This window comes from Salvelinus namaycush, unplaced genomic scaffold (assembly GCF_016432855.1).
Source record: "Salvelinus namaycush isolate Seneca unplaced genomic scaffold, SaNama_1.0 Scaffold78, whole genome shotgun sequence".
NCBI lineage: Eukaryota > Metazoa > Chordata > Actinopteri > Salmoniformes > Salmonidae > Salvelinus > Salvelinus namaycush.
The window spans coordinates 58,832-83,916 of record NW_024061508.1 but is presented as its reverse complement, the minus strand read 5'-3'; the positions used below and the strand labels follow the sequence as shown (position 1 = coordinate 83,916).

The following is a 25,085-nucleotide window of genomic DNA, read 5'->3' as shown; positions in this document are numbered from 1 at the left end:
TGGTAATGGTAGTAGTGGTAATGGTAATGATAGTGGTAGTAGTAGTAATGGTAGTAGTGGTAATGGTAATGGTAGTGGTAGTAGTAGTAGTGGTAGTGGTAGTGGTAGTGGTAGTAGTGGTAGTGGTAGTGGTAGTAGTATTAGTGGCAATAGTAGCAGTAGTGGTAGTAGTAGTAGCAGCAGTAGTAGTAGTAGTAGCAATAGTAGCAGTAGTGGTAGTAGTAGTAGTAGTAGTAGTAGTAGTAGTAGTAGTAGTAGTAGTAGTAGTAGCAATAGTAGCAGTAGTGGTAGTAGCAGTAGCAGTAGTAGTAGTAGTAGTAGTAGTAGTAGTAGTAGCAGCAGTAGTAGTAGCAGTAGTAGCAATAGTAGCAATAGTAGCAGTAGTAGTAGTAGTAGTGGTAGTAGCAATAGTAGTAGTAGTAGTGGTGGTAGTGGTAGTACTAGTAATTTATTGCCCTGGCCACATCTGCAGTCCTCATGCCTCCTTGCAGCATGCATAAGGCACGTTCACGCAGATGAGCAGGGACCCTTTCTTTTGGTGTTTTTCAGAGTCAGTAGAAAGGCCTCTTTAGTGTCCTAAGTTTTCATAACTGTGACCTTAATTGCCTACCGTCTGTAAGCTGTTAGTGTCTTAACGACCGTTTCACAGGTGCATGTTCATTAATTGTTTATGGTTCATTGAACAAGCATGTGTTTAAACCATTTACAATGAAGATCTGTGAAGTTATTTGGATTTTTACAAATTATCTTTGAAAGACAGGGTCCTGAAAAAGGGACGTTTCTTTTTTTGCTGAGTGTAGTAGTGGTGGTAGTGGTAGTGGTACTGGTGGTGGTTTTAGAAGTAGTAGTAGTAGTAGTGGTGGTAGTAGTAGTAGTGGTAGTAGTTGTAGTAGTTGGGGTGGTGGTAGTAGTGGTAGTGGTAGTAGTTGTAGTAGTGGGGGTGGTGGTAGTAGTGGTGGTAGTAGTGGTAGTAGTAGTAGTGGGGGAGGTGGTAGTAGTGGTAGTAGTAGTAGTGGGGGTGGTGGTAGTAGTTGTAGTAGTGGGGGTGGTGGTAGTAGTGGTGGTGGTAGTAGTCGTAGTAGTGGGGGTGGTGGTAGTAGTGGTGGTGGTAGTAGTTGTAGTAGTGGGGGTGGTGGTAGTAGTGGTGGTGGTAGTAGTTTTAGTAGTAGTGGTGGTGGTTGTGGTGGTGGTAGTAGTAGTGGTAGTGGCAGTAGTAGTAGTATTGACAACTTAAGTGAATGATGCATCTTGCCATAGAGATCTGTCATTTACAAAATTACACTGATTGGCCCAATGGGGGCGCTGCATCATTCGTGGGGGACAACATGTTTACTGTTGCCTTGTTTTTTCTGGTATAGATTATTTCCTGCTTGATACACAATTATTATGCTATTTGAGGAACTAATCCTGGGACTAACATCATTACAACTAACTATAGAGAGAGCTCACAACTCCAAAATGTAGCTTAAATGGAAATATGTGCTCAGCAATGTTCAAAAGCAAAGTTACTGAAACCAGGCAGAACCTTCTGCCACTTATCGTTTCCCCTCGGTCATATTTGACTGTTACACTGGTTTGGCACACGAATCACTGTTGAGAACATCCTGGAGTACATTTTACAAAGTGTTTCTCATACAGGTAAATGTTATTTTGTGTTATCAAGCATTTTGATGAAATGTTAGATATGTCTACTAGCGTGTCATCAACATGTTTTTTGTTGTGGACTCTATTTAAATCAAATCCACCGGAATTGTACAAACCACTGTGCTAACGTTAGCTGGATGGGTTACCAAGAGTCATGTGCACCCAATGGCTGTATAACTAGCTACAGAATGTGTGCACCAGTTCTGACACGCGATCGCTAACATTGGTGGATCTCGGGAACTCTGCTGCTTTGTAAATGTTTTAGAAATGTCCGTATTAACATGAATTAAATTGTCTTTGTCACATCCAGAGCATCATGCTTGCGCGGAGATGAGGGATATAACAATGTCAAAACGTATATAATAACTACCCTATGAAACTGTCCAGAGATTTAAGCAGTTTTAATCAGTCCCATAAGTCCTACAGATATACTATGTCGCTATAAGTCCTACAGATATACTGTGTCGCTATAAGTCCTACAGATATACTGTGTCGCTATAAGTCCTACAGATATACTGTGTCGCTATAAGTCCTACAGATATACTGTGTCGCTATAAGTCCTACAGATATACTGTGTCGCTATAAGTCCTACAGATATACTGTGTCGCTATAAGTCCTACAGATATACTATGTCGCTGTAAGTCCTACAGATATACTATGTCGCTGTAAGTCCTACAGATATACTATGTCGCTGTAAGTCCTACAGATATACTATGTCGCTGTAAGTCCTACAGATTTACTATGTCGCTGTAAGTCCTACAGATTTACTATGTCGCTGTAAGTCCTACAGATATACTATGTCGCTATAAGTCCTACAGATATACTATGTCGCTGTAAGTCCTACAGATATACTATGTCGCTATAAGTCCTACAGATATACTATGTCGCTGTAAGTCCTACAGATTTACTATGTCGCTGTAAGTCCTACAGATATACTATGTCGCTATAAGTCCTACAGATATACTATGTCGCTGTAAGTCCTACAGATATACTATGTCGCTATAAGTCCTACAGATATACTATGTCGCTGTAAGTCCTACAGATTTACTATGTCGCTGTAAGTCCTACAGATATACTATGTCGCTATAAGTCCTACAGATATACTATGTCGCTGTAAGTCCTACAGATATACTATGTCGCTGTAAGTCCTACAGATATACTATGTCGCTGTAAGTCCTACAGATTTACTGTGTCGCTGTAAGTCCTACAGATATACTATGTCGCTGTAAGTCCTACAGATTTACTATGTCGCTGTAAGTCCTACAGATATACTATGTCGCTGTAAGTCCTACAGATATACTATGTCGCTGTAAGTCCTACAGATATACTATGTCGCTGTAAGTCCTACAGATATACTATGTCGCTGTAAGTCCTACAGATATACTATGTCGCTGTAAGTCCTACAGATATACTATGTCGCTGTAAGTCCTACAGATATACTATGTCGCTGTAAGTCCTACAGATATACTATGTCGCTGTAAGTCCTACAGATATACTATGTCGCTGTAAGTCCTACAGATATACTATGTCGCTATAAGTCCTACAGATATACTATGTCGCTGTAAGTCCTACAGATATACTATGTCGCTGTAAGTCCTACAGATATACTAAGTTCTACAGATATAGCTTTTTATAGCTTTTTAATTTATTTTATTTTATTTTACCTTTATTTAACTAGGCAAGTCAGTTAAGAACAAATTCTTATTTACAATGACTGCCTACCCCGGACAACGCTGGGCCAATTGTGCGCTGCCCTATGGGACTCCCAATGATGGCCTGTGATACAGCCTGGATTCGAACCAGGGACTGTAGTGACTTCTCTTGCATTGAGATGCAGTGCCTTAGACCACTGCTTCACTCGGGAGCCAGTTCATATCCAAGAAAGACCATGTGACCCATTTAGGTGCTCAGTGGCCCAAGGGGAATCCTCTTCCTACTTTAGTTCTACCCAGTACCCTCTTATTTTGACTGTGTTGTCCTCCTTTGCTCAAAACAACTTCATTTTCTCTCTCATTCCCCTCTCCCTCTGTCAGGTCAGGCTGCGAGGCTGCTGTGATGGCGGTGAAGCTGCAAGGCTTTGAGTTCTGGAAGACCACGCTGAGGGGAGCGCGTTACGTCGTTGCACCCATGGTGGACCAGAGCGAGCTGGCCTGGCGTCTACTGAGCCGTCGCCATGGCGCCGAGCTGTGCTACACGCCCATGCTGCACGCGCAGGTGTTTGTACGCGACGCCAACTACAGGAAAGATAACCTGTACAGCGAAGTCTGCCCCGAAGACAGGCCGCTTATTACACAGGTGAGAGAGACACACAAACACATGCTGACAGAGGGAGTGTCACAGGTAGTATTATTCAACTACAGCTATTAGCCAACCTCTGTTTTACCATCACCTCTCACCCCGTTTCAGCTAGCCTCTGTGTTTTACCATCACCTCTCACCCCGTTGCAGCTAGCCTCTGTGTTGTACCATCACCTCTCACCCCGTTTCAGCTAGCCTCTGTTTTACCATCACCTCTCACCCCTTTTCAGCTAGCCTCTGTTTTACCATCACCTCTCACCCCGTTGCAGCTAACCTCTGTGTTGTACCATCACCTCTCACCCCTTTTCAGCTAGCCTCTGTTTTACCATCACCTCTCACCCCGTTGCAGCTAGCCTCTGTGTTGTACCATCACCTCTCACCCCGTTTCAGCTAGCCTCTGTTTTACCATCACCTCTCACCCCTTTTCAGCTAGCCTCTGTTTTACCATCACCTCTCACCCCGTTACAGCTAACCTCTGTTTTACCATCACCTCTCACCCCGTTGCAGCTAACCTCTGTGTTTTACCATCACCTCTCACCCCGTTTCAGCTAGCCTCTGTGTTTTACCATCACCTCTCACCCCGTTGCAGCTAGCCTCTGTGTTGTACCATCACCTCTCACCCCGTTTCAGCTAGCCTCTGTGTTTTACCATCACCTCTCACCCCGTTGCAGCTAACCTCTGTTTTACCATCACCTCTCACCCCGTTGCAGCTAACCTCTGTGTTTTACCATCACCTCTCACCCCGTTTCAGCTAACCTCTGTTTTACCATCACCTCTCACCCCGTTGCAGCTAACCTCTGTGTTTTACCATCACCTCACACCCCGTTTCAGCTAGCCTCTGTTTTACCATCACCTCTCACCCCGTTGCAGCTAACCTCTGTGTTTTACCATCACCTCTCACCCCGTTGCAGCTAACCTCTGTGTTTTACCATCACCACTCACCCCGATTCCTGTGTTATGGTCTCAGTTCTGTGCCAATAACTCAGAGGGGTTTGTAATGCACTTTCTCTGCTTTCTTTGTGTGTGTCTATCTGTGTGTGTGTGTGTGTGTGTCTCAGTTCTGTGCCAACGACCCAGAGGTGTTTGTCCAGGCATGTCTACTGGCTCAGGACTACTGTGATGCTATCGATCTCAACCTGGGATGCCCACAGATGATCGCCAAGAGAGGTACTAACTAACCAACCCAGAAACCCCACTCAGAGACAGAGAGAGAGAGTGTGTGTGAGAGAGAGAAACCCTGATTAAAAAACAGTGGTTTTCAATTAGGCTAAGCGTGCTGTATGTATGGGGTCAACTTGTTTCTAACTGGCTTATTTCTGACGAAGGGCACTACGGGGTCTTCCTACAGGATGAGTGGGAGCTGCTGGAGAAGATGGGTGAGTTTGAACAGAGAGAAAAGAGGGAGAGAGTTGGAGAGGTAGAAATGACATATAGTATGCTATGTTTTACCTGTCTGGTATGGTGTCATGCTATGTTTTACCTGTCTGGAATGGTGTCATGCTGTGTTTTACCTGTCTGGAATGGTGTCATGCTGTGTTTTACCTGTCTGGTATGGTGTCATGCTATGTTTTACCTGTCTGGTATGGTGTCATGCTGCGTTTTACCTGTCTGGAATGGTGTCATGGTATGTTTTACCTGTCTGGAATGGTGTCATGCTGTGTTTTACCTGTCTGGAATGGTGTCATGCTGTGTTTTACCTGTCTGGTATGGTGTCATGCTGTGTTTTACCTGTCTGGAATGGTGTCATGCTGCGTTTTACCTGTCTGGAATGGTGTCATGGTATGTTTTACCTGTCTGGAATGGTGTCATGCTGCATTTTACCTGTCTGGTATGGTGTCATGCTGTGTTTTACCTGTCTGGTATGGTGTCATGCTGTGTTTTACCTGTCTGGAATGGTGTCATGCTGCATTTTACCTGTCTGGTATGGTGTCATGCTGTGTTTTACCTGTCTGGTATGGTGTCATGGTGCGTTTTACCTGTCTGGAATGGTGTCATGCTGTGTTTTACCTGTCTGGTATGGTGTCATGGTATGTTTTACCTGTCTGGTATGGTGTCATGGTATGTTTTACCTGTCTGGTATGGTGTCATGCTGTGTTTTACCTGTCTGGTATGGTGTCATGCTGCGTTTTACCTGTCTGGAATGGTGTCATGGTATGTTTTACCTGTCTGGAATGGTGTCATGGTATGTTTTACCTGTCTGGAATGGTGTCATGGTATGTTTTACCTGTCTGGTATGGTGTCATGCTGCGTTTTACCTGTCTGGTATGGTGTCATGCTGTGTTTTACCTGTCTGGAATGGTGTCATGCTGCATTTTACCTGTCTGGAATGGTGTCATGCAGTGTTTTACCTGTCTGGTATGGTGTCATGCTGTGTTTTACCTGTCTGGAATGGTGTCATGCTGTGTTTTACCTGTCTGGAATGGTGTCATGCTGTGTTTTACCTGTCTGGAATGGTGTCATGCTGCGTTTTACCTGTCTGCAATGGTGTCATGCTGCGTTTTACCTGTCTGCAATGGTGTCATGCTGCGTTTTACCTGTCTGCAATGGTGTCATGCTGCATTTTACCTGTCTGGTATGGTGTCATGCTGTGTTTTACCTGTCTGGTATGGTGTCATGGTGCGTTTTACCTGTCTGGAATGGTGTCATGCTGTGTTTTACCTGTCTGGTATGGTGTCATGGTATGTTTTACCTGTCTGGTATGGTGTCATGGTATGTTTTACCTGTCTGGTATGGTGTCATGCTGCGTTTTACCTGTCTGGAATGGTGTCATGGTATGTTTTACCTGTCTGGAATGGTGTCATGGTATGTTTTACCTGTCTGGAATGGTGTCATGGTATGTTTTACCTGTCTGGAATGGTGTCATGCTGTGTTTTACCTGTCTGGTATGGTGTCATGCTGTGTTTTACCTGTCTGGAATGGTGTCATGCTGCGTTTTACCTGTCTGGAATGGTGTCATGCAGTGTTTTACCTGTCTGGTATGGTGTCATGCTGTGTTTTACCTGTCTGGAATGGTGTCATGCTGTGTTTTACCTGTCTGGAATGGTGTCATGCTGTGTTTTACCTGTCTGGAATGGTGTCATGCTGCGTTTTACCTGTCTGCAATGGTGTCATGCAGTGTTTTACCTGTCTGGAATGGTGTCATGCTGCGTTTTACCTGTCTGGTATGGTGTCATGCTGTGTTTTACCTGTCTGGAATGGTGTCATGCTGTGTTTTACCTGTCTGGAATGGTATCATGCTGTGTTTTACCTGTCTGGAATGGTATCATGCTGTGTGTTACCTGTCTGGAATGGTATCATGCTGTGTTTTACCTGTCTGGAATGGTGTCATGCTGTGTTTTACTTGTCTGGAATGTTCTGTACATCATAAGCACTCAGTCTTTACTAGATAATTAGTAGAAAAAAAGTGTAAAGTGGGAGTTTTTTGTGGGAGTTTAGGGTTCTATATGTTTTCAGAAGATGGGCAGGGACTCTGCTATCTTAGCGTCAGGGGGAAGTTTGTTCCACCATTGGGGTGCCAGGAGAGAGAAGAGCTTGGACTGGGCTGAGTGGGAGCTGTGGGGTGGGAGGGCCAAGAGACCAGAGGTGGCAGAACGGAGTAGTCCGGTTGGGGTGTAGGGTTTGAGCATAGCCTGAAGGTAGTGAGGGGCAGTTCCTCTTGCTGTTCCGTAGGCAAACACCAGGGTCTTGAAGATAATGCTTGGACTGGAAGACATTGGAGTGTGTTGAGGAGCGGGCTGCGGCGTTCTGGAGAAGTTGCAGGGGTTTGATGGCACAAGCTGGGAGCCCAGCCAACAGAGAGCTGCAGTAGTCCAGACGGGAGAAGTGCCTGCATTAGGACCTGTGCTACTTCCTGTGTGAGGAAGGGTTGTACTCTATGGATGTTGTAGAGCTTGACCCTGCAGGAGAGAGTCACTGCTTTGATGTTTGCAGAAAAGGGTGTTGTCTAGTGTCCTGCCATGGTTCTTTGCACTCTGGGATGGGAACACCATGGAGTTGTCAACTGTGATGGAGAGGTCTTGGAGCAGGCAGGCCTTCCCCGGGAGGAAGAGCAGCTCTGTCTTGTCCAGGTTGAGCTTGAGGTGGTGGGCCGACATCCAAGCTGAGATATCTGCCAGGCATGCAGAGATGCGTGTTGCCAAATGAGTGTCAGAAGGGGGGGAAGGTGAAAAGTAGTTGAGTGTCATCCACATAGTATTGATAGGAGAGACCATGTGAGGATATGACGGAGCTGAGTGACTTGGTGTATAGAGAGAAGAGGAGAGGGCCTAGAACGGAGCCCTGGGGGACACCAGTAGTGAGAGTATATGTTGCAGACACAGATCCTCTCCACGTCACCTGGTTTCAATGTTTTTAGCTCTTAGAAAACTTTGCAGTATTTTGTTTTTTATGTATTATTTCTTACATTGTTAGCCCAGAAAATGTTTTGTGTTATTACATACAGCCAGGCCATATATTTTTTAAATTCCATTCCTTTACTTAGATGTGTGTGTATTGGGTATATTTTGTGGAATTGTTAGATATTACTACACTGTCGGAGCTAGAAACACAAGCATTTCGCTACACCCACAATAACGTCTGCTAAACACGTGTATGTGACCAATAACATTTGATTTGATTTAAGCTAGCCAGTATTTTCTCTCTGTTTCTCCTTAGTGAAGCTAGCCAATGAGAAGATCTCTGTTCCCATCACCTGTAAGATCCGTGTGTTTAACAAGATGGAGGACACTGTTCAGTACGCTCAGATGCTGGAGAAGGCTGGCTGCCAGGTAGGAAACATCACACACACAAGTATTTTATTTTGATCTTCTGTGAAACATGACCTAAAATAAGCCAGATTATATTTAGAGGTGCTTGGTCTATCTGGGTGATGTTTTCTCTCTCTCCTGAATGATCTGAATCTAGGATTACAGGGACTCTCCGCAACTATATTCAATGTGCGGGACAAAATTGAGGCTATGATTAAGAAGTTGGAGCTCTTCTCTGTCTGCATTAACAAGGACAACACACAGGTCTTTCCATCATTGTATGATTTTTTTTGTGTTCAAATGAACTCAAGCTTACGGACAATGTCAAATTTGATATAGCGAAGCACCTGAGTGAGTTGGGTGCGCAATTACGCAGGTACTTTCTCGAAACGAATGACACAAACAACTGGATTCGTTATCCCTTTCATGCCCTGCCTCCAGTCCATTTACAAATATCTGAACAAGAGAGCCTCATCAAAAATGTTCCTCGTAGTACTGCAGTGTCACCTATGCTGTCTCTCTCCATAGCAACACACAGACACACTCATTTAATAAAATTTTTATTTAACCAGGTAGGCAGTCTTTTCATTCAGACCTCTCCATCTCTGTCTCAGCTGCTGACCGTCCACGGTCGGACCAAGGACCAGAAAGGACCCGCGACAGGCATCGCTAGCTGGGAACACATCAAGGCTGTACGGTAAACACTGCAGTTCCCTCACAGTTAAATTAAGACTACAGAGAAGAACCAATATTATGTTTGTCAGTTGGAGACAGTTTGTGTAGTCTAATAGGTCTCTGCTGTGTAGTTCAGACAGTTTGTGTAGTCTAGTAGGTCTCTGCTGTGTAGTTCAGACAGTTTGTGTAGTCTAGTAGGTCTCTGCTGTGTAGTTCAGACAGTTTGTGTAGTCTAGTAGGTCTCTGCTGTGTAGTTGCAGACAGTTTGTGTAGTCTAGTAGGTCTCTGCTGTGTAGTTGGAGACAGTTTGTGTAGTCTAGTAGGTCTCTGCCGTGTAGTTGGAGGTAGTTTGTGTAGTCTAGTAGGTCTCTGCTGTGTAGTTGGAGACAGTTTGTGTAGTCTAGTAGGTCTCTGCTGTGTAGTTGGAGGTAGTCTAGTAGGTCTCTGCTGTGTAGTTGCAGACAGTTTGTGTAGTCTAGTAGGTCTCTGCTGTGTAGTTCAGACAGTTTGTGTAGTCTAGTAGGTCTCTGCTGTGTAGATGCAGACAGTTTGTGTAGTCTAGTAGGTCTCTGCTGTGTAGTTCAGACAGTTTGTGTAGTCTAGTAGGTCTCTGCTGTGTAGTTCAGACAGTTTGTGTAGTCTAGTAGGTCTCTGCTGTGTAGATGCAGACAGTTTGTTTAGTCTAGTAGGTCTCTGCTGTGTAGTTCAGACAGTTTGTGTAGTCTAGTAGGTCTCTGCTGTGTAGTTCAGACAGTTTGTGTAGTCTAGTAGGTCTCTGCTGTGTAGATGCAGACAGTTTGTTTAGTCTAGTAGGTCTCTGCTGTGTAGTTCAGACAGTTTGTGTAGTCTAGTAGGTCTCTGCTGTGTAGTTCAGACAGTTTGTGTAGTCTAGTAGGTCTCTGCTGTGTAGATGCAGACAGTTTGTTTAGTCTAGTAGGTCTCTGCTGTGTAGTTCAGACAGTTTGTGTAGTCTAGTAGGTCTCTGCTGTGTAGTTGGAGACAGTTTGTGTAGTCTAGTAGGTCTCTGCTGTGTAGTTCAGACAGTTTGTGTAGTCTAGTAGGTCTCTGCTGTGTAGTTCAGACAGTTTGTGTAGTCTAGTAGGTCTCTGCTGTGTAGTGCAGACAGTTTGTGTAGTCTAATAGGTCTCTGCCGTGTAGTTCAGACAGTTTGTGTAGTCTAATAGGTCTCTGCTGTGTAGTTCAGACAGTTTGTGTAGTCTCGTACGTCTCCAAGAAGTTTCTTCCCAGGAAAACATTCTAGTATATTCTACTGTACAGTACTCTATTCTATTGTGACATAGCTGATCATGTGATTGTACTGGGTTTATTAAACAGTCGCTCTCTATCTCTCTGTGCGTGTTGTTGCTATAGGAACGCTGTTAACATCCCTGTGTTTGCTAACGGTAACATCCAACACCTGAGTGATGTGGAGCAGTGTATGGAGGAGACTGGAGTACAGGGGGTGATGAGTGCAGGTACACACACACACACACCTCCGCCTCACCTTGAGTAATTAGTCTCCCAAGAGTCATAACACCTACTAATTTGTGTTTATCACTTTCTCTCTCTCTCTCATGTGTCTGTGTGTGTATGGTTCTCTCTCTCTCTCTGTGTGTTTCTCTCTCTCTCTGTGTGTGTTTCTCTCTTTCTCTGTGTGTGTTTCTCTCTTTCTCTGTGTGTGTTTCTCTCTTTCTCTGTGTGTGTTTCTCTCTCTCTCTGTGTGTGTTTCTCTCTCTGTGTGTGTTTCTCTCTCTGTGTGTGTTTCTCTCTCTCTCATGTGTCTGTGTGTGTATGGTTCTCTCTCTCTGTGTCTGTGTGTGTATGGTTCTCTGTGTGTGTTTCTCTCTTTCTCTGTGTGTTTCTCTCTTTCTCTGTGTGTGTTTCTCTCTTTCTCTGTGTGTTTCTCTCTTTCTCTGTGTGTGTTTCTCTCTTTCTCTGTGTGTGTTTCTCTCGTTCTCTGTGTGTGTTTCTCTCGTTCTCTGTGTGTGTTTCTCTCTCTCTGTGTGTGTTTCTCTCTTTCTCTGTGTGTGTTTCTCTCGTTCTCTGTGTGTGTTTCTCTCTCTCTCTCTGTGTGTTTCTCTCTTTCTCTGTGTGTGTTTCTCTCGTTCTCTGTGTGTGTTTCTCTCTCTCTCTGTGTGTGTGTTTCTCTCTCTCTCTGTGTGTGTTTCCAGAGGGGAACCTCCATAACCCAGCTCTGTTTGAGGGTCTCAGCCCTCCTGTATGGGAGATGGCTGAGGAGTATCTGGAGGTGGTCAGTCAGTACCCTCCCTGTACCCTGTCCTATGTCAGAGCACACCTCTTCAAGCTCTGGCACCACACGTATGTAACACACACACCCGGAGGGACACACACACCCGGAGGGACACACACACACACTCAGTACTTCACTATCGCCACAATCTGTGTGTGTGTTTATTTGTTAGTGTTTCTCCAGGCTGCAGATCCACAAGGACCTGAGAGAGGAGCTGGCCAAGGTGAAGAACCTGCAGGGGCTGACAGAGGTCAGCAGACAACTCAGACTACGCTGCCAGGTACCAAGGGTTAGGGTTAACTACGCTGCCAGGTACCTAGGGTTAGGGTTAACTACACTGCCAGGTACCTAGGGTTAGGGTTAACTACACTGCTAGGTACCAAGGGTTAGGGTTAGCTACACTGTCAGGTACCTAGGGTTAGGGTTAACTACACTGCCAGGTACTGAGGGTTAGGGTTAACTACACTGCTAGGTACCAAGGGTTAGGGTTAGCTACACTGTCAGGTACCTAGGGTTAGGGTTAACTACACTGCCAGGTACTGAGGGTTAGGGTTAACTACACTGCTAGGTACCAAGGGTTAGGGTTAGCTACACTGCCAGGTACCAAGGGTTAACTACACTGCCAGGTACCTAGGGTTAGGGTTAACTACACTGCCAGGTACCCAGGGTTAACTACGCTGCCAGGTACCAAGGGTTAGCTGCACTACCAGGTACCAAGGGTTAGGGTTAGCTACACTGTCAGGTACCTAGGGTTAGGGTTAACTACACTGCCAGGTACCTAGGGTTAGGGTTAACTACGCTACCAGGTACCAAGGGTTAGCTGCACTACCAGGTACCAAGGGTTAGGGTTAACTACACTGCCAGGTACCAAGGGTTAGGGTTAACTACGCTGCCAGGTACCTAGGGTTAGGGTTAACTACACTGCCAGGTACCTAGGGTTAGGGTTAACTACACTGCCAGGTACCTAGGGTTAGGGTTAACTACGCTGCCAGGTACCTAGGGTTAGGGTTAACTACGCTGCCAGGTACCTAGGGTTAGGGTTAACTACACTGCCAGGTACCAAGGGTTCTGGTTAGCTACACTGCCAGGTACCTAGGGTTAGGGTTAGCTACACTGCCAGGTACCAAGGGTTAGGGTTAACTACACTGCCAGGTACCTAGGGTTAGGGTTAACTACACTGCCAGGTACCTAGGGTTAGGGTTAACTACGCTGCCAGGTACCTAGGGTTAGGGTTAACTACGCTGCCAGGTACCTAGGGTTAGGGTTAACTACACTGCCAGGTACCAAGGGTTCTGGTTAGCTACACTGCCAGGTACTGAGGGTTAGGGTTAGCTACACTGCCAGGTACCAAGGGTTAGGGTTAGCTACGCTGCTAGGTACTGAGGGTTAGGGTTAGCTACACTGCCAGGTACTGAGGGTTAGGGTTAGCTACACTGCCAGGTACCAAGGGTTAGCTACACTGCCAGGTACTGAGGTTTAGGGTTAACTACACTGCCAGGTACCTAGGGTTAGGGTTAGCTACACTGTCAGGTACCTAGGGTTAGGGTTAACTACGCTGCCAGGTACCAAGGGTTAGGGTTAGCTACACTGCTAGGTACTGAGGTTTAGGGTTAACTACGCTGCCAGGTATCAAGGGTTAGGGTTTACTACGCTGCCAGGTACCAAGGGTTAGCTACACTGCCAGGTACTGAGGGTTAGGGTTTACTACGCTGCCAGGTACCTAGGGTTAGGGTTAACTACACTGCCAGGTACCAAGGGTTAGCTACACTGCCAGGTACTGAGGGTTAGGGTTAACTACGCTGCCAGGTACCTAGGGTTAACTACACTGCCAGGTACCAAGGGTTAGCTACACTGCCAGGTACTGAGGGTTAGGGTTAACTACGCTGCCAGGTACCTAGGGTTAACTACACTGCCAGGTACCAAGGGTTAGGGTTAGCTACACTGCCAGGTACTGAGGGTTAGCTACACTGCCAGGTACTGAGGGTTAGGGTTTACTACACTGCCAGGTACCAAGGGTTAGCTACACTGCCAGGTACCAAGGGTTAGCTACACTGCCAGGTACCAAGGGTTAGCTACACTGCCAGGTACCTAGGGTTAGCTACACTGCCAGGTACTGAGGGTTAGGGTTTACTACACTGCCAGGTACCAAGGGTTAGCTACACTGCCAGGTACCAAGGGTTAGCTACACTGCCAGGTACTGAGGTTTAGGGTTAGCTACACTGCCAGGTACCTAGGGTTAGGGTTAGCTACACTGCTAGGTACTGAGGTTTAGGGTTAACTACACTGCCAGGTACCAAGGGTTAGGGTTAGCTACACTGCTAGGTACTGAGGTTTAGGGTTAACTACGCTGCCAGGTATCAAGGGTTAGGGTTTACTACGCTGCCAGGTACCAAGGGTTAGCTACACTGCCAGGTACTGAGGGTTAGGGTTTACTACGCTGCCAGGTACCAAGGGTTAGCTACACTGCCAGGTACTGAGGGTTAGGGTTAACTACACTGCCAGGTACCAAGGGTTAGCTACACTGCCAGGTACTGAGGGTTAGGGTTAACTACGCTGCCAGGTACCTAGGGTTAACTACACTGCCAGGTACCAAGGGTTAGCTACACTGCCAGGTACTGAGGGTTAGGGTTAACTACGCTGCCAGGTACCTAGGGTTAACTACACTGCCAGGTACCAAGGGTTAGGGTTAGCTACACTGCCAGGTACTGAGGGTTAGGGTTAAGTACACTGCCAGGTACCTAGGGTTAGCTACACTGCCAGGTACTGAGGGTTAGGGTTTACTACACTGCCAGGTACCAAGGGTTAGCTACACTGCCAGGTACTGAGGGTTAGGGTTAGCTACACTGCCAGGTACCAAGGGTTAGCTACACTGCCAGGTACTGAGGGTTAGGGTTAACTACGCTGCCAGGTACCAAGGGTTAGGGTTAGCTACACTGCTAGGTACTGAGGGTTAGGGTTAACTACGCTGCCAGGTATCAAGGGTTAGGGTTTACTACGCTGCCAGGTACCAAGGGTTAGCTACACTGCCAGGTACTGAGGGTTAGGGTTTACTACGCTGCCAGGTACCAAGGGTTAGCTACACTGCCAGGTACTGAGGGTTAGGGTTAACTACACTGCCAGGTACCAAGGGTTAGCTACACTGCCAGGTACTGAGGGTTAGGGTTAACTACACTGCCAGGTACCAAGGGTTAGCTACACTGCCAGGTACTGAGGGTTAGGGTTAGCTACACTGCCAGGTACCAAGGGTTAGGGTTAACTACACTGCCAGGTACCAAGGGTTAGCTACACTGCCAGGTACTGAGGGTTAGGGTTAGCTACACTGCCAGGTACTGAGGGTTAGGGTGAACTACACTGCCAGGTACCAAGGGTTAGCTACACTGCCAGGTACTGAGGGTTAGGGTTAGCTACACTGCCAGGTACTGAGGGTTAGGGTTAACTACACTGCCAGGTACCAAGGGTTAGCTACACTGCCAGGTACTGAGGGTTAGGGTTAACTACACTGCCAGGTACCAAGGGTTAGCTACACTGCCAGGTACTGAGGGTTAGGGTTAGCTACACTGCCAGGTACCAAGGGTTAGCTACACTGCCAGGTACTGAGGGTTAGGGTTAGCTACACTGCCAGGTACTGAGGGTTAGGGTTAACTACACTGCCAGGTACTGAGGGTTAGCTACACTGCCAGGTACTGAGGGTTAGGGTTAGCTACACTGCCAGGTACCAAGGGTTAGCTACACTGCCAGGTACTGAGGGTTAGGGTTAACTACACTGCCAGGTACCAAGGGTTAGCTACACTGCCAGGTACTGAGGGTTAGGGTTAACTACACTGCCAGGTACCAAGGGTTAGCTACACTGCCAGGTACTGAGGGTTAGGGTTAGCTACACTGCCAGGTACTGAGGGTTAGGGTTAGCTACACTGCCAGGTACTGAGGGTTAGGGTTAGCTACACTGCCAGGTACCTAAGGTTAGGGTTAGCTACACTGCCAGGTTTCAAGGGTTAACTACACTGCCAGGTACTGAGGGTTAGGGTTAGCTACACTGCCAGGTACCAAGGGTTAGGGTTAACTACACTACCAGGTACTGAGGGTTAGGGTTAACTACACTGCCAGGTACTGAGGGTTAGGGTTAGCTACACTGCCAGGTTTCAAGGGTTAACTACACTGCTAGGTACTGAGGGTTAGGGTTAGCTACACTGCCAGGTTTCAAGGGTTAACTACACTGCTAGGTACTGAGGGTTAGGGTTAGCTACACTGCCAGGTTTCAAGGGTTAACTACACTGCCAGGTACTGAGGGTTAGGGTTAACTACACTGCCAGGTACCAAGGGTTAGGGTTAGCTACACTGCGAGGTTTCAAGGGTTAACTACACTGCTAGGTACTGAGGGTTAGGGTTAGCTACACTGCCAGGTTTCAAGGGTTAACTACACTGCTAGGTACTGAGGGTTAGGGTTAGCTACATTGCCAGGTTTCAAGGGTTAACTACACTGCCAGGTACTGAGGGTTAGGGTTAGCTACACTGCCAGGTTTCAAGGGTTAACTACACTGCCAGGTACTGAGGGTTAGCTACACTGCCAGGTACCAAGGGATCATTCTGTTTTTCACTTTTCCTTTCCTCCTCCCCAAAATGTTTTACTCCTTTTTAGTTTGTCTTCCTCACCAATTCCTCTTCTCCCCCCCTCTTCTCCTCTTCTCATCCTCTTCTCCCCCCTCATCCCCCTCTTCTTCCCCCTCATCCCCCACTTCTCCCCCCTCCTAACACAGCTAGATGATGACACTGGTTCCATTCTCATTTGTTTAACCTCTGCAGGAGGAGATAACCAATGGAGGAGAGGAGGCGGGGCAGGTGGTTGGGCTGCCATTCCCTCATTGGATCTGCCAGCCGTACGTCAGACCAGTGTGAGTGACAATTTCCTGTTGAGATCTGTGTACATTCCTTTACTTAGATGTGTGTTTATTAGGTAGTTGTTGTGGAATTGTTAGATTACTTGTTAGATATTACTGTACGGTCAGAACTAGAAGTACAAGCATTTTACTACACTCGCATTAACATCTGCTGACCAATAACATCTGTGACCAATAAAATGTTATTTGATTAGAAGATCAAAATCATCAGTCCACACACATAGAAACCGTAACATGTTGACGTGACAATGAACATTGTTCCTGCCAGGCCGAAGGATCCGGTTGCTAACGGTAACGGTACGGAGGTGAAGGCAGTGTGTCACAAGAGGGCGTTGTCACAAGAGGACTCGGACGGCGCGAGCGATGCCCTCTCCAAAAACAAACAGAAGAAGAAAGCCAGAAACCCCCACAAGAACTTCTGTCCCGAGCAGAAACGTGAGTTATTTCTCCTCGTAGTACTGCAGTCACCTGTACTCTCTGTCTCCAGTCTAATTAAGCAATAAGGCCCTTAGCCGTGTTATATTGGCCATATACCACACACCCCCAAGGTGCCTTATTGCTATTATAAACTGGTTACCAACGTAATTAGGGCAGTGAAACAAAATGTTTTGTCATACCCGTGGTGTACCTACCGTCTGATATACCACGGCTGTCAGCCAATCAGCATTCAGGGCTCGAACCACCCAGTGTATGACAAAACATTTATTTTTACTGCTCTAATTACGTTGGTAACCAGTTTATAACAGCAATAAGGCACCTTGGGGGTGTGTGGTATATGGCCAATATACCACGGCTAAGGGCTGTGTCCAGGCACTCAGCGTTGCGTCGTGCTTAAGAACAGCCCTTAGCCGTGGTATATTGGTATGTGTTTTGTCATACCCGTGGTATGCGGTCTGATATACCACGGCTGTCAGCCAATCAGCATTCAGGGCTGGAACCACCCAGTTTATAATTCTACAGAGACTCAGCCTACACAAACAGTACAGTAGATAACCTCTGTTTCACCCGTTTTCTCTGCAGCAAAGTACATCAAGTGTGAGCAGTGTGGAAATCCAAAGGTGAGTGGACCTCTTCACCCTGTTCCTCATTACCATGTGTAAACACCTCTTCACCCTGTTCCTCATTACCATGTGTAAACACCTCTTCACCCTGTTCCTCATTACCATGTGTAAACACCTCTTCACCCTGTTCCTCATTACCATGTGTAAACACCTCTTCACCCTGTTCCTCATTACCATGTGTAAACACCTCTTCACCCTGTTCCTCATTACCATGTGTAAACACCTCTTCACCCTGTTCCTCATTACCATGTGTAAACACCTCTTCACCCTGTTCCTCATTACCATGTGTAAACACCTCTTCACCCTGTTCCTCATTACCATGTGTAACCACCTCTTCACCCTGTTACCCATTACCATGTGTAGCAACCTCTTCACCCTGTGCCTCATTACCATGTGTAAACACCTCTTCACCCTGTGCCTCATTACCATGTGTAAACACCTCTTCACCCTGTGCCTCATTACCATGTGTAAACACCTCTTCACCCTGTTCCTCATTACCATGTGTAAACACCTCTTCCCCCTGTTCCTCATTACCATGTGTAAACACCTCTTCACCCTGTTCCTCATTACCATGTGTAAACACCTCTTCACCCTGTTCCTCATTACCATGTGTAAACACCTCTTCACCCTGTTCCTCATTACCATGTGTAAACACCTCTTCACCCTGTTCCTCATTACCATGTGTAAACACCTCTTCACCCTGTTCCTCATTACCATGTGTAAACACCTCTTCACCCTGTTCCTCATTACCATGTGTAAACACCTCTTCACCCTGTTCCTCATTACCATGTGTAAACACCTCTTCACCCTGTTCCTCATTACCATGTGTAAACACCTCTTCACCCTGTTCCTCATTACCATGTGTAAACACCTCTTCACCCTGTTCCTCATTACCATGTGTAAACACCTCTTCCCCCTGTTCCTCATTACCATGTGTAAACACCTCTTCCCCCTGTTCCTCATTACCATGTGTAAACACCTCTTCACCCTGTTCCTCATTACCATGTGTAAACACCTCTTCACCCTGTTCCTCATTACCATGTGTAAACACCTCTTCACCCTGTTCCTCATTACCATGTGTAAACACCTCTTCACCCTGTTCCTCATTACCATGTGTAAACACCTCTTCCCCCTGTTCCTCATTACCATGTGTAAACACCTCTTTCCCCTGTTCCTCATTACCATGTGTAAACACCTCTTCCCCCTGTTCCTCATTACCATGTGTAAACACCTCTCCCCCTGTTCCTCATTACCATGTGTAAACACCTCTTCACCCTGTTCCTCATTACCGTGTGTAAACACCTCTTCACCCTGTTCCTCATTACCATGTGTAGGATGAGAGGGCGTCACTCACCAGATTCCTCAATACAGATGAAGTTTAGCCCTGGACTAGGTTCAATGGAGAACGTGTCCTGACTGACTGTGTATAATAGTGATACGTATGCAGGTCAGATTCTTAGGAGCTAGAAGCAGAGCTGCCATGTCTGTTGGCGCAATTTTGTACCTCCCGGGCCCTAACCCTCTCTCTCTCTCTCTCCCTAACCCCTCTCTCCCGGGCCCTAACCCTCTCTCTCTCCCGGGCCCTAACCCTCTCTCTCCCTAACCCCCCTCTCCCGGGCCCTAACCCTCTCTCTCTCTCCCTAACCCCCCTCTCCCGGGCCCTAACCCTCTCTCTCTCTCCCTAACCCCCCTCTCCCGGGCCCTACCCCTCTCTCTCTCTCCCTAACCCCCTCTCTCTCTCCCTAACCCCTCTCTCCCGGGCCCTAACCCCCTCTCTCTCTCCCTAACCCCTCTCTCTCCCGGGCCCTAACCCCCTCTCTCTCTCCCTAACCCCTCTCTCTCTCTCCCTAACCCCTCTCTCCCGGGCCCTAACCCCCCTCTCTCTCTCCCTAACCCCTCTCTCTCTCTCCCTAACCCCTCTCTCCCGGGCCCTAACCCCCTCTCTCTCTCCCTAACCCCTCTCCCTCGGGCCCTAACCCTCTCTCTCTCTCTCTAATCCCCCTCTCCCGGGCCCTAACCCCCTCTCCCTCTCTCCAGGTCCCTAACCCCCTCTCCCTCTCTCTTGGGCCCTAACCCTCTCTCTCTCTCTCTCTCTCTAATCCCCCTCTCCCGGGCCCTAACCCCCTCTCCCTCTCTCCAGGTCCCTAACCCCCTCTCTCCAGGTCCCTAACCCCCTCTCCCTCGGGCCCTAACCCTCTCTCTCTCTCTCTAATCCCCCTCTCCCTCTCTCCCGGGCCCTAACCCTCTCTCTCTCTCTCTAATCCCCCTCCCCCTCTCTCTCGGGCCCTAACCCCCTCTCTCGGGCCCTAACCCCCCTCTCCCTCTCTCCCGGGCCCTAACCCCCTCTCTCTCTCTCTAACCCCCCTCTCCAGGTCCCTAACCCCCCCCCCCCTCTCTCTCTAAGTCCCTAACCCCCCCCTCTCTTCAGGTCCCTAACCCCCTCTCTCTCTCTCTCTCTCTGTAGGGTAATCAGTGTGTATTCAACCTGTGTCGAGGCTGCTGTAAAAAGAAGGCCTACAAGGAGGTGGCAGACTGCCCAAGTGAGTCCACACACACACACACACACACACACACACACACACACACACACACAGCTGTCTTTCTCTGATATATCATTTATTTCCTCTCGTCTGGTTTACAGGTCACGGGCTGAGGTTCAAGACCAAGGCAGAGAAACAGAAGTCAGAGCGGGAAGAGGAGGAGGGAAAGAGCAGAGGATTACAGGAGGAAGAGGATGGAGGATTGTTGAACGGGACCCTCAGCACCCCAACAGACCCCCACAGAGGACAGACTGTGTCCTGAGACATGGACATCCATTCAGACGAAGAGCAGTACACACACACACACACACACACACACACACACACACACACACACACACACACACACACACACACACACACACACACACACACACACACACACACACACACACACACACACACACACACAGCAGGATGTGAGAAACTGTATCCATCAACAGTATACAGAGACACAAGAACATATTGTAAGGAACACACGTGTGCATCCATCCTGTCTCATACATACTCACCACTGTCCTCCATTGGTGCTGTGCTGCACTGGCTTAGATGGGGTTTCACCACTACGCCCTCCTCCTCCTACCTGACTGACTGGGGGAGTCTTCCTGGACTAGCTCCACTGGGACTGATGTAATGGGGGGAGTCTTCCTGGACTAGCTCAACTGGGACTGATGTAATGGGGGGAGTCTTCCTGGACTAGCTCCACTGGGACTGATGTAATGGACTAATTTCTCTCTTGGACTTTAGCATAACAAGTTAGCTTTGAAGTCAGAGATTCACCCCAAAAAGTGCAGTTCCATCTGGGTCTTTCTAGTTGGTCTACAGCCGTTTCTGGAAGGAGGAAAAGCTCAGTCGTAACAGTACTATCCCAGTACTGCTCAATCTCTACATTTATTTGTCTTTTGGTTGTGGTAAATAATGGGACTATTTCCTGTTGATCTTTGTCATGTGTTCCCCCTGAACTAGAATGATATTTTATCACCTGACTGTTAGAATGGTGACTCTCTGTCCAACAGAAGTCAGTCCGTTTTTTTTTTAATATATAATTTTTCATCAAGCGCCTAGTCTTAATGTGTGATGTGTAGGGCTTGGAGTTTGTTTTCTAGGCCTGTCTCCAGAAGGTATTTTAGGGTAGGTGTGCTGATCTGAGATCTGTTCTTCATATTCATAATTCATCATTGTTGGAGCGGTAGGTAGCCTAGTGGTTAGAGCTTTGGGCCAGTAACCGTTGGACTAGTAACCGAAAGGTTGCTAGATCGAATCCCCGAGCTGACAAGGTAAAAATCTGTCGTTCTGCCCCTGAACAAGGCAGTTAACCCACTGTTCCCCGGTAGGCCATCATTGTAAATAAGAATTTGTTCTTAACTGACTTGCCTAGTTAAATAAAGGTTAAATAAAATAAAAAAAATTGGCCCATACAAACACAGAATATCATTCACTACATGGAACAATGGATAGTCCCCAAAAACACAATCAAAGGGCAGTTTGTTCTGAAGTGTCTGACCTATAAGAAAATTAGCTGAGATCTGTCCATATAGGTCTTATTCATTATGATCTGAAAGGCTGATCCTAGATCAACAGTCCTACTCTGAGACGCTTGGTGGATACGGGCCCTGGTCTGGCCATGTGGTAAAACTCCTGCTCATTCTGATGTGTAACAGCCAGGGATGTGTTCATGGTGCATTCATGACAAGTTGGAAACTTTGAACTTGGAGTTAAAATGAATGTAAGTTATTTGCATAGAGCTTCCTATTTGTTGATTATGATACTTTACAAGTGGGAAACCTGGGGCCTCATCTTCAAGTTTCCAAGTCGTCTTGAACACACCATTACTAGGAACCAAACGGGGGGGGGGCCTACCTGAATTTGTCCAATAGAAACTCTTGTTTTTGTTGGAAAACGTTTTTCATTGTGTGATTGTTTTGCTACGGTTTGCACAAATGAATACACCCCAGGTGAGAACTCAATGCCAAATCACACTGGAAACTATTTTCATCACTTTAAAGAATATATAAATGATTTACAGAGTTATATTTGGTTTTAATTTCTCTTTGTGGTGGTTTTATTTATTTGATGGTGGTTAGGGGTTACTTGCATTGAGTTCAGTGCCTTCTGGTAGATATAACACTTGGCCTATCCAGTCATATATGAACCTGAGGTTAAATAAATGGATGTGACAAGTGAGAAATGGTGCATTTGATATTTCTCAACTATGGTTTCTCCGTTCATACATTTTGGGCCAAAATGAGCCCTTTTGACAATACTAACAACTTTTGGATTTTCTGCTGAATATCAAACTGACATCTTGTCATCTTGTCTTTTTACTGTGGTTTGGGGATTTATTTTGAAATTAAATAAATCTATGGAGAAAAAAAAATCTCCATCTGTATCGCAAGTAATAGTAGATTCAATTACCATCTTGCATGCTTTCATATAAGTCTATGCTAGGTAAAGCCCCGCCTTATCTCACTGGTCACCATAGCAGCACGCGCTCCAGCAGGTATATTTCACTGGTCATCCCCAAAGCCAACACTTCCTTTGGCCGCCTTTCCTTCCAGTTCTCTGCTGCCAATGACTGGAACAAATTGCAAAAATCTCTGAAGCTGGAGTCTTATATCTCCCTCTTTAACTTTAAGCATCAGCTGTCAGAGCAGTTTACCGATCACTGTACCTGTACACAGCCAATCTGTAAATTTACTACCTCATCCCCATATTATTACTTACCCTCTTGCTCTTTTGTACCCCAGTATCTCTACTTGCACATCATCATCTGCACATCTATCACTAATGCTAAATTGTAATTATTTTCGCCTCTATGGCCTACCTCCCTACTCTTCTACATTTGCACACACTGTACATAGATTTTTCTATTATTTTGTGTTATTGACTGTACGTTTGTTTATGTGTAACTCTGTGTTGTCGTTTTTGTCGCACTGCTTTGCTTTATCTTGGCACGGTTGCAGTTGTAAATGGGAACTTGTTCTCAACTGGCCTACCCTGTAAAAAAAAAGAAAAAAAAAAAGAAAAAAAAGGGGGACTTTTATTTTGAAAGTCGTGAATATCAGACGTGACGTCATCCCGAAAAGGAAGCTGAAATCCCACGCTCGTAGCGTTTGTATCAACGTAAATGCAGGAAAATTAGGGCAGAAAGTTTTGGTGGACTTTTGGCTAAACATTCTAGCAAAGAAAGTAAAACGTATCCAAATGGATAAAACGAACTGTCCGACGTTTGTTGCCCCCGAGTTGTCCAAACTACAGTGGTTAAATGTGTTCCTCACGGAGCGGCTAACCGCAGCTGCTATAGAGATTTTTGGGGCCGTGGAAAAAACGACACTCGAGTATCAGGAAGAGATAATCCGTTTGAGACAGGAGAACAGTCGCCTATGGCGTAATAACGCTGTGATCCAACCAGAGAAGTTACCAGACCCCCAGCAGCAGCTCACGTTCTCCGTCTCTGAAGAGGTTCTCCTGGACTTGGAGGAGCAGCACTCTGAGCAGAGCTACAGGTGGAGCTCCAGTCTGGGGAAAGAGGTCCCAGAACCCACACAGAGTCGGACAGAGAAGGAACGGGATTGCATGACCAGTCATGAGGAAGCACAGCTTCAACTACTGGAGTTTGCTATCAAATTGACTCCTGTCTATCATGTGGAAAATTACTGTGATCAAGACCAACCTCGGCCCGTACACCTTGACCAGCCTCAGACTGTGGAGCTTCTGTCTCAGATCAAACCAGAAGCTAATGAAGTCAAATGTAATACAGACTGCACTTCATGGGAGAAACTAGAACAAGATGGGTATAAATACCCTATCACCCAGCCACACACAACAATTCCACCAGCCCACCATGGAGTTGACAACCCAGCAGCTACACCAGCTGAGGTATCAAACATCCAGATCTACAGAGCCGTCATGAATCTGAGCCAAATGACAGCTCAGGTGAAAGATGACTTGAACTGTGTGGTTGGAGGACTGAAAGAAGAAATAGGAGGTCTGAAAAAAGAAGTCGGGGGGGCTGAAAGAACACGTCGTCTCACTGAGAGACTCTCTGGAAGGTGATGCTCGTCAGCTTGGGCCGGTACCGGCTAAGCGGAAGCGGGCCAGAAGCTCGCTAGTAGCAGAAACTGTACAGCGGCTCCATAATTCCGTGGGTAATCTGATACACAGATACCAGCCTAAGGATAAAGTAAACTCCCCACACAACAAGGTGATCACCACCTATCTGATTAGAGAAGCGTCCAAGGAAAGTTAAGTGTGACTCACGACGTGCTCAGGGCTGCCAGTGTGACCTACTATGAAACAGTCCCGGCGGAACTTCCTGATGCGGTTGCCAGAGAACCGTACGAAGAGTGAAGATACACGCGACGACAAGCGATGGCGGTCGAGGAGGAACCGCGGTTCTGCTGGATTCCAGGACCGCGATGCTCCAGAGTCACGAGGAGAAGGATCTGTGGGAAGGAGTGACATCGCAGTTGATGTCCGATGAGGAAGACACCACGGTGGATGATAAACCTGGTATGGCTGGTGAAGCCTCCAGCGTTCCGGAGCATGGAGCTGAGTGAGCTGCTCCAGAAAATGCTCGACAAACACCCAAAGGCACTGCCACGCACCCCACGCCTCCCCAGTGGATTCATGTCTATGTGGGAGCCTCCAAGGACCTTCCACCAGGACAGGCAGATTTAAAGGCACAACACACTCCCCTGATGCCGTCTGTTGGAGACAATCAGCGATTCGATAGCCCTGGAGGGACCCTCTTAACTGTCAAAGAGGAAGAGATGGACTGAAACAGAGAGATTAAAGACGTCCTCCAGTGATGTAACTGTTCCTGTTAAAGCGATATCCCAAGCATAAATATAACACACAATCATTAGAGAACAGAAGACACCCCCCGAAGCTGTTTTTACTGATAGTTGCTTAACTGAGCAACGGTTTTACATGAGATGTGGTTGTTTTATCAACCTTAGTTGATTGGACTGACTA

General features: G+C 46.8%; 1 protein-coding gene across 1 annotated transcript; it reads left to right on the top strand.

The window, feature by feature from the left end:
• Positions 1-1,555: 1,555 nt before the first annotated feature.
• Positions 1,556-21,390, top strand: LOC120042788 (tRNA-dihydrouridine(16/17) synthase [NAD(P)(+)]-like). Its single transcript, XM_038987594.1, has 14 exons — positions 1,556-1,638; positions 3,678-3,939; positions 5,000-5,108; positions 5,267-5,317; positions 8,595-8,707; positions 9,301-9,383; positions 10,733-10,836; positions 11,533-11,680; positions 11,796-11,892; positions 16,413-16,501; positions 16,776-16,942; positions 17,528-17,565; positions 20,033-20,108; positions 20,210-21,390. The coding sequence occupies exons 2-14, from the start codon at positions 3,700-3,702 to the stop codon at positions 20,368-20,370; spliced, it is 1,476 nt and encodes a 491-aa protein (XP_038843522.1). The 5' UTR covers positions 1,556-1,638; positions 3,678-3,699; the 3' UTR covers positions 20,371-21,390.
• Positions 21,391-25,085: the final 3,695 nt, after the last annotated feature.

Excerpts from the sequence above, each read along its gene's own strand:
- LOC120042788 (XM_038987594.1), top strand. The coding sequence starts at position 3,700 with ATGGCGGTGAAGCTGCAAGGCTTTGAGTTCTGGAAGACCACGCTGAGG. Across the intron at positions 8,708-9,300 it reads TGGAGAAGGCTGGCTGCCAG|CTGCTGACCGTCCACGGTCG; the intron begins GTAGGAAACATC and ends TCTCTGTCTCAG. Across the intron at positions 10,837-11,532 it reads ACAGGGGGTGATGAGTGCAG|AGGGGAACCTCCATAACCCA; the intron begins GTACACACACAC and ends GTGTGTTTCCAG.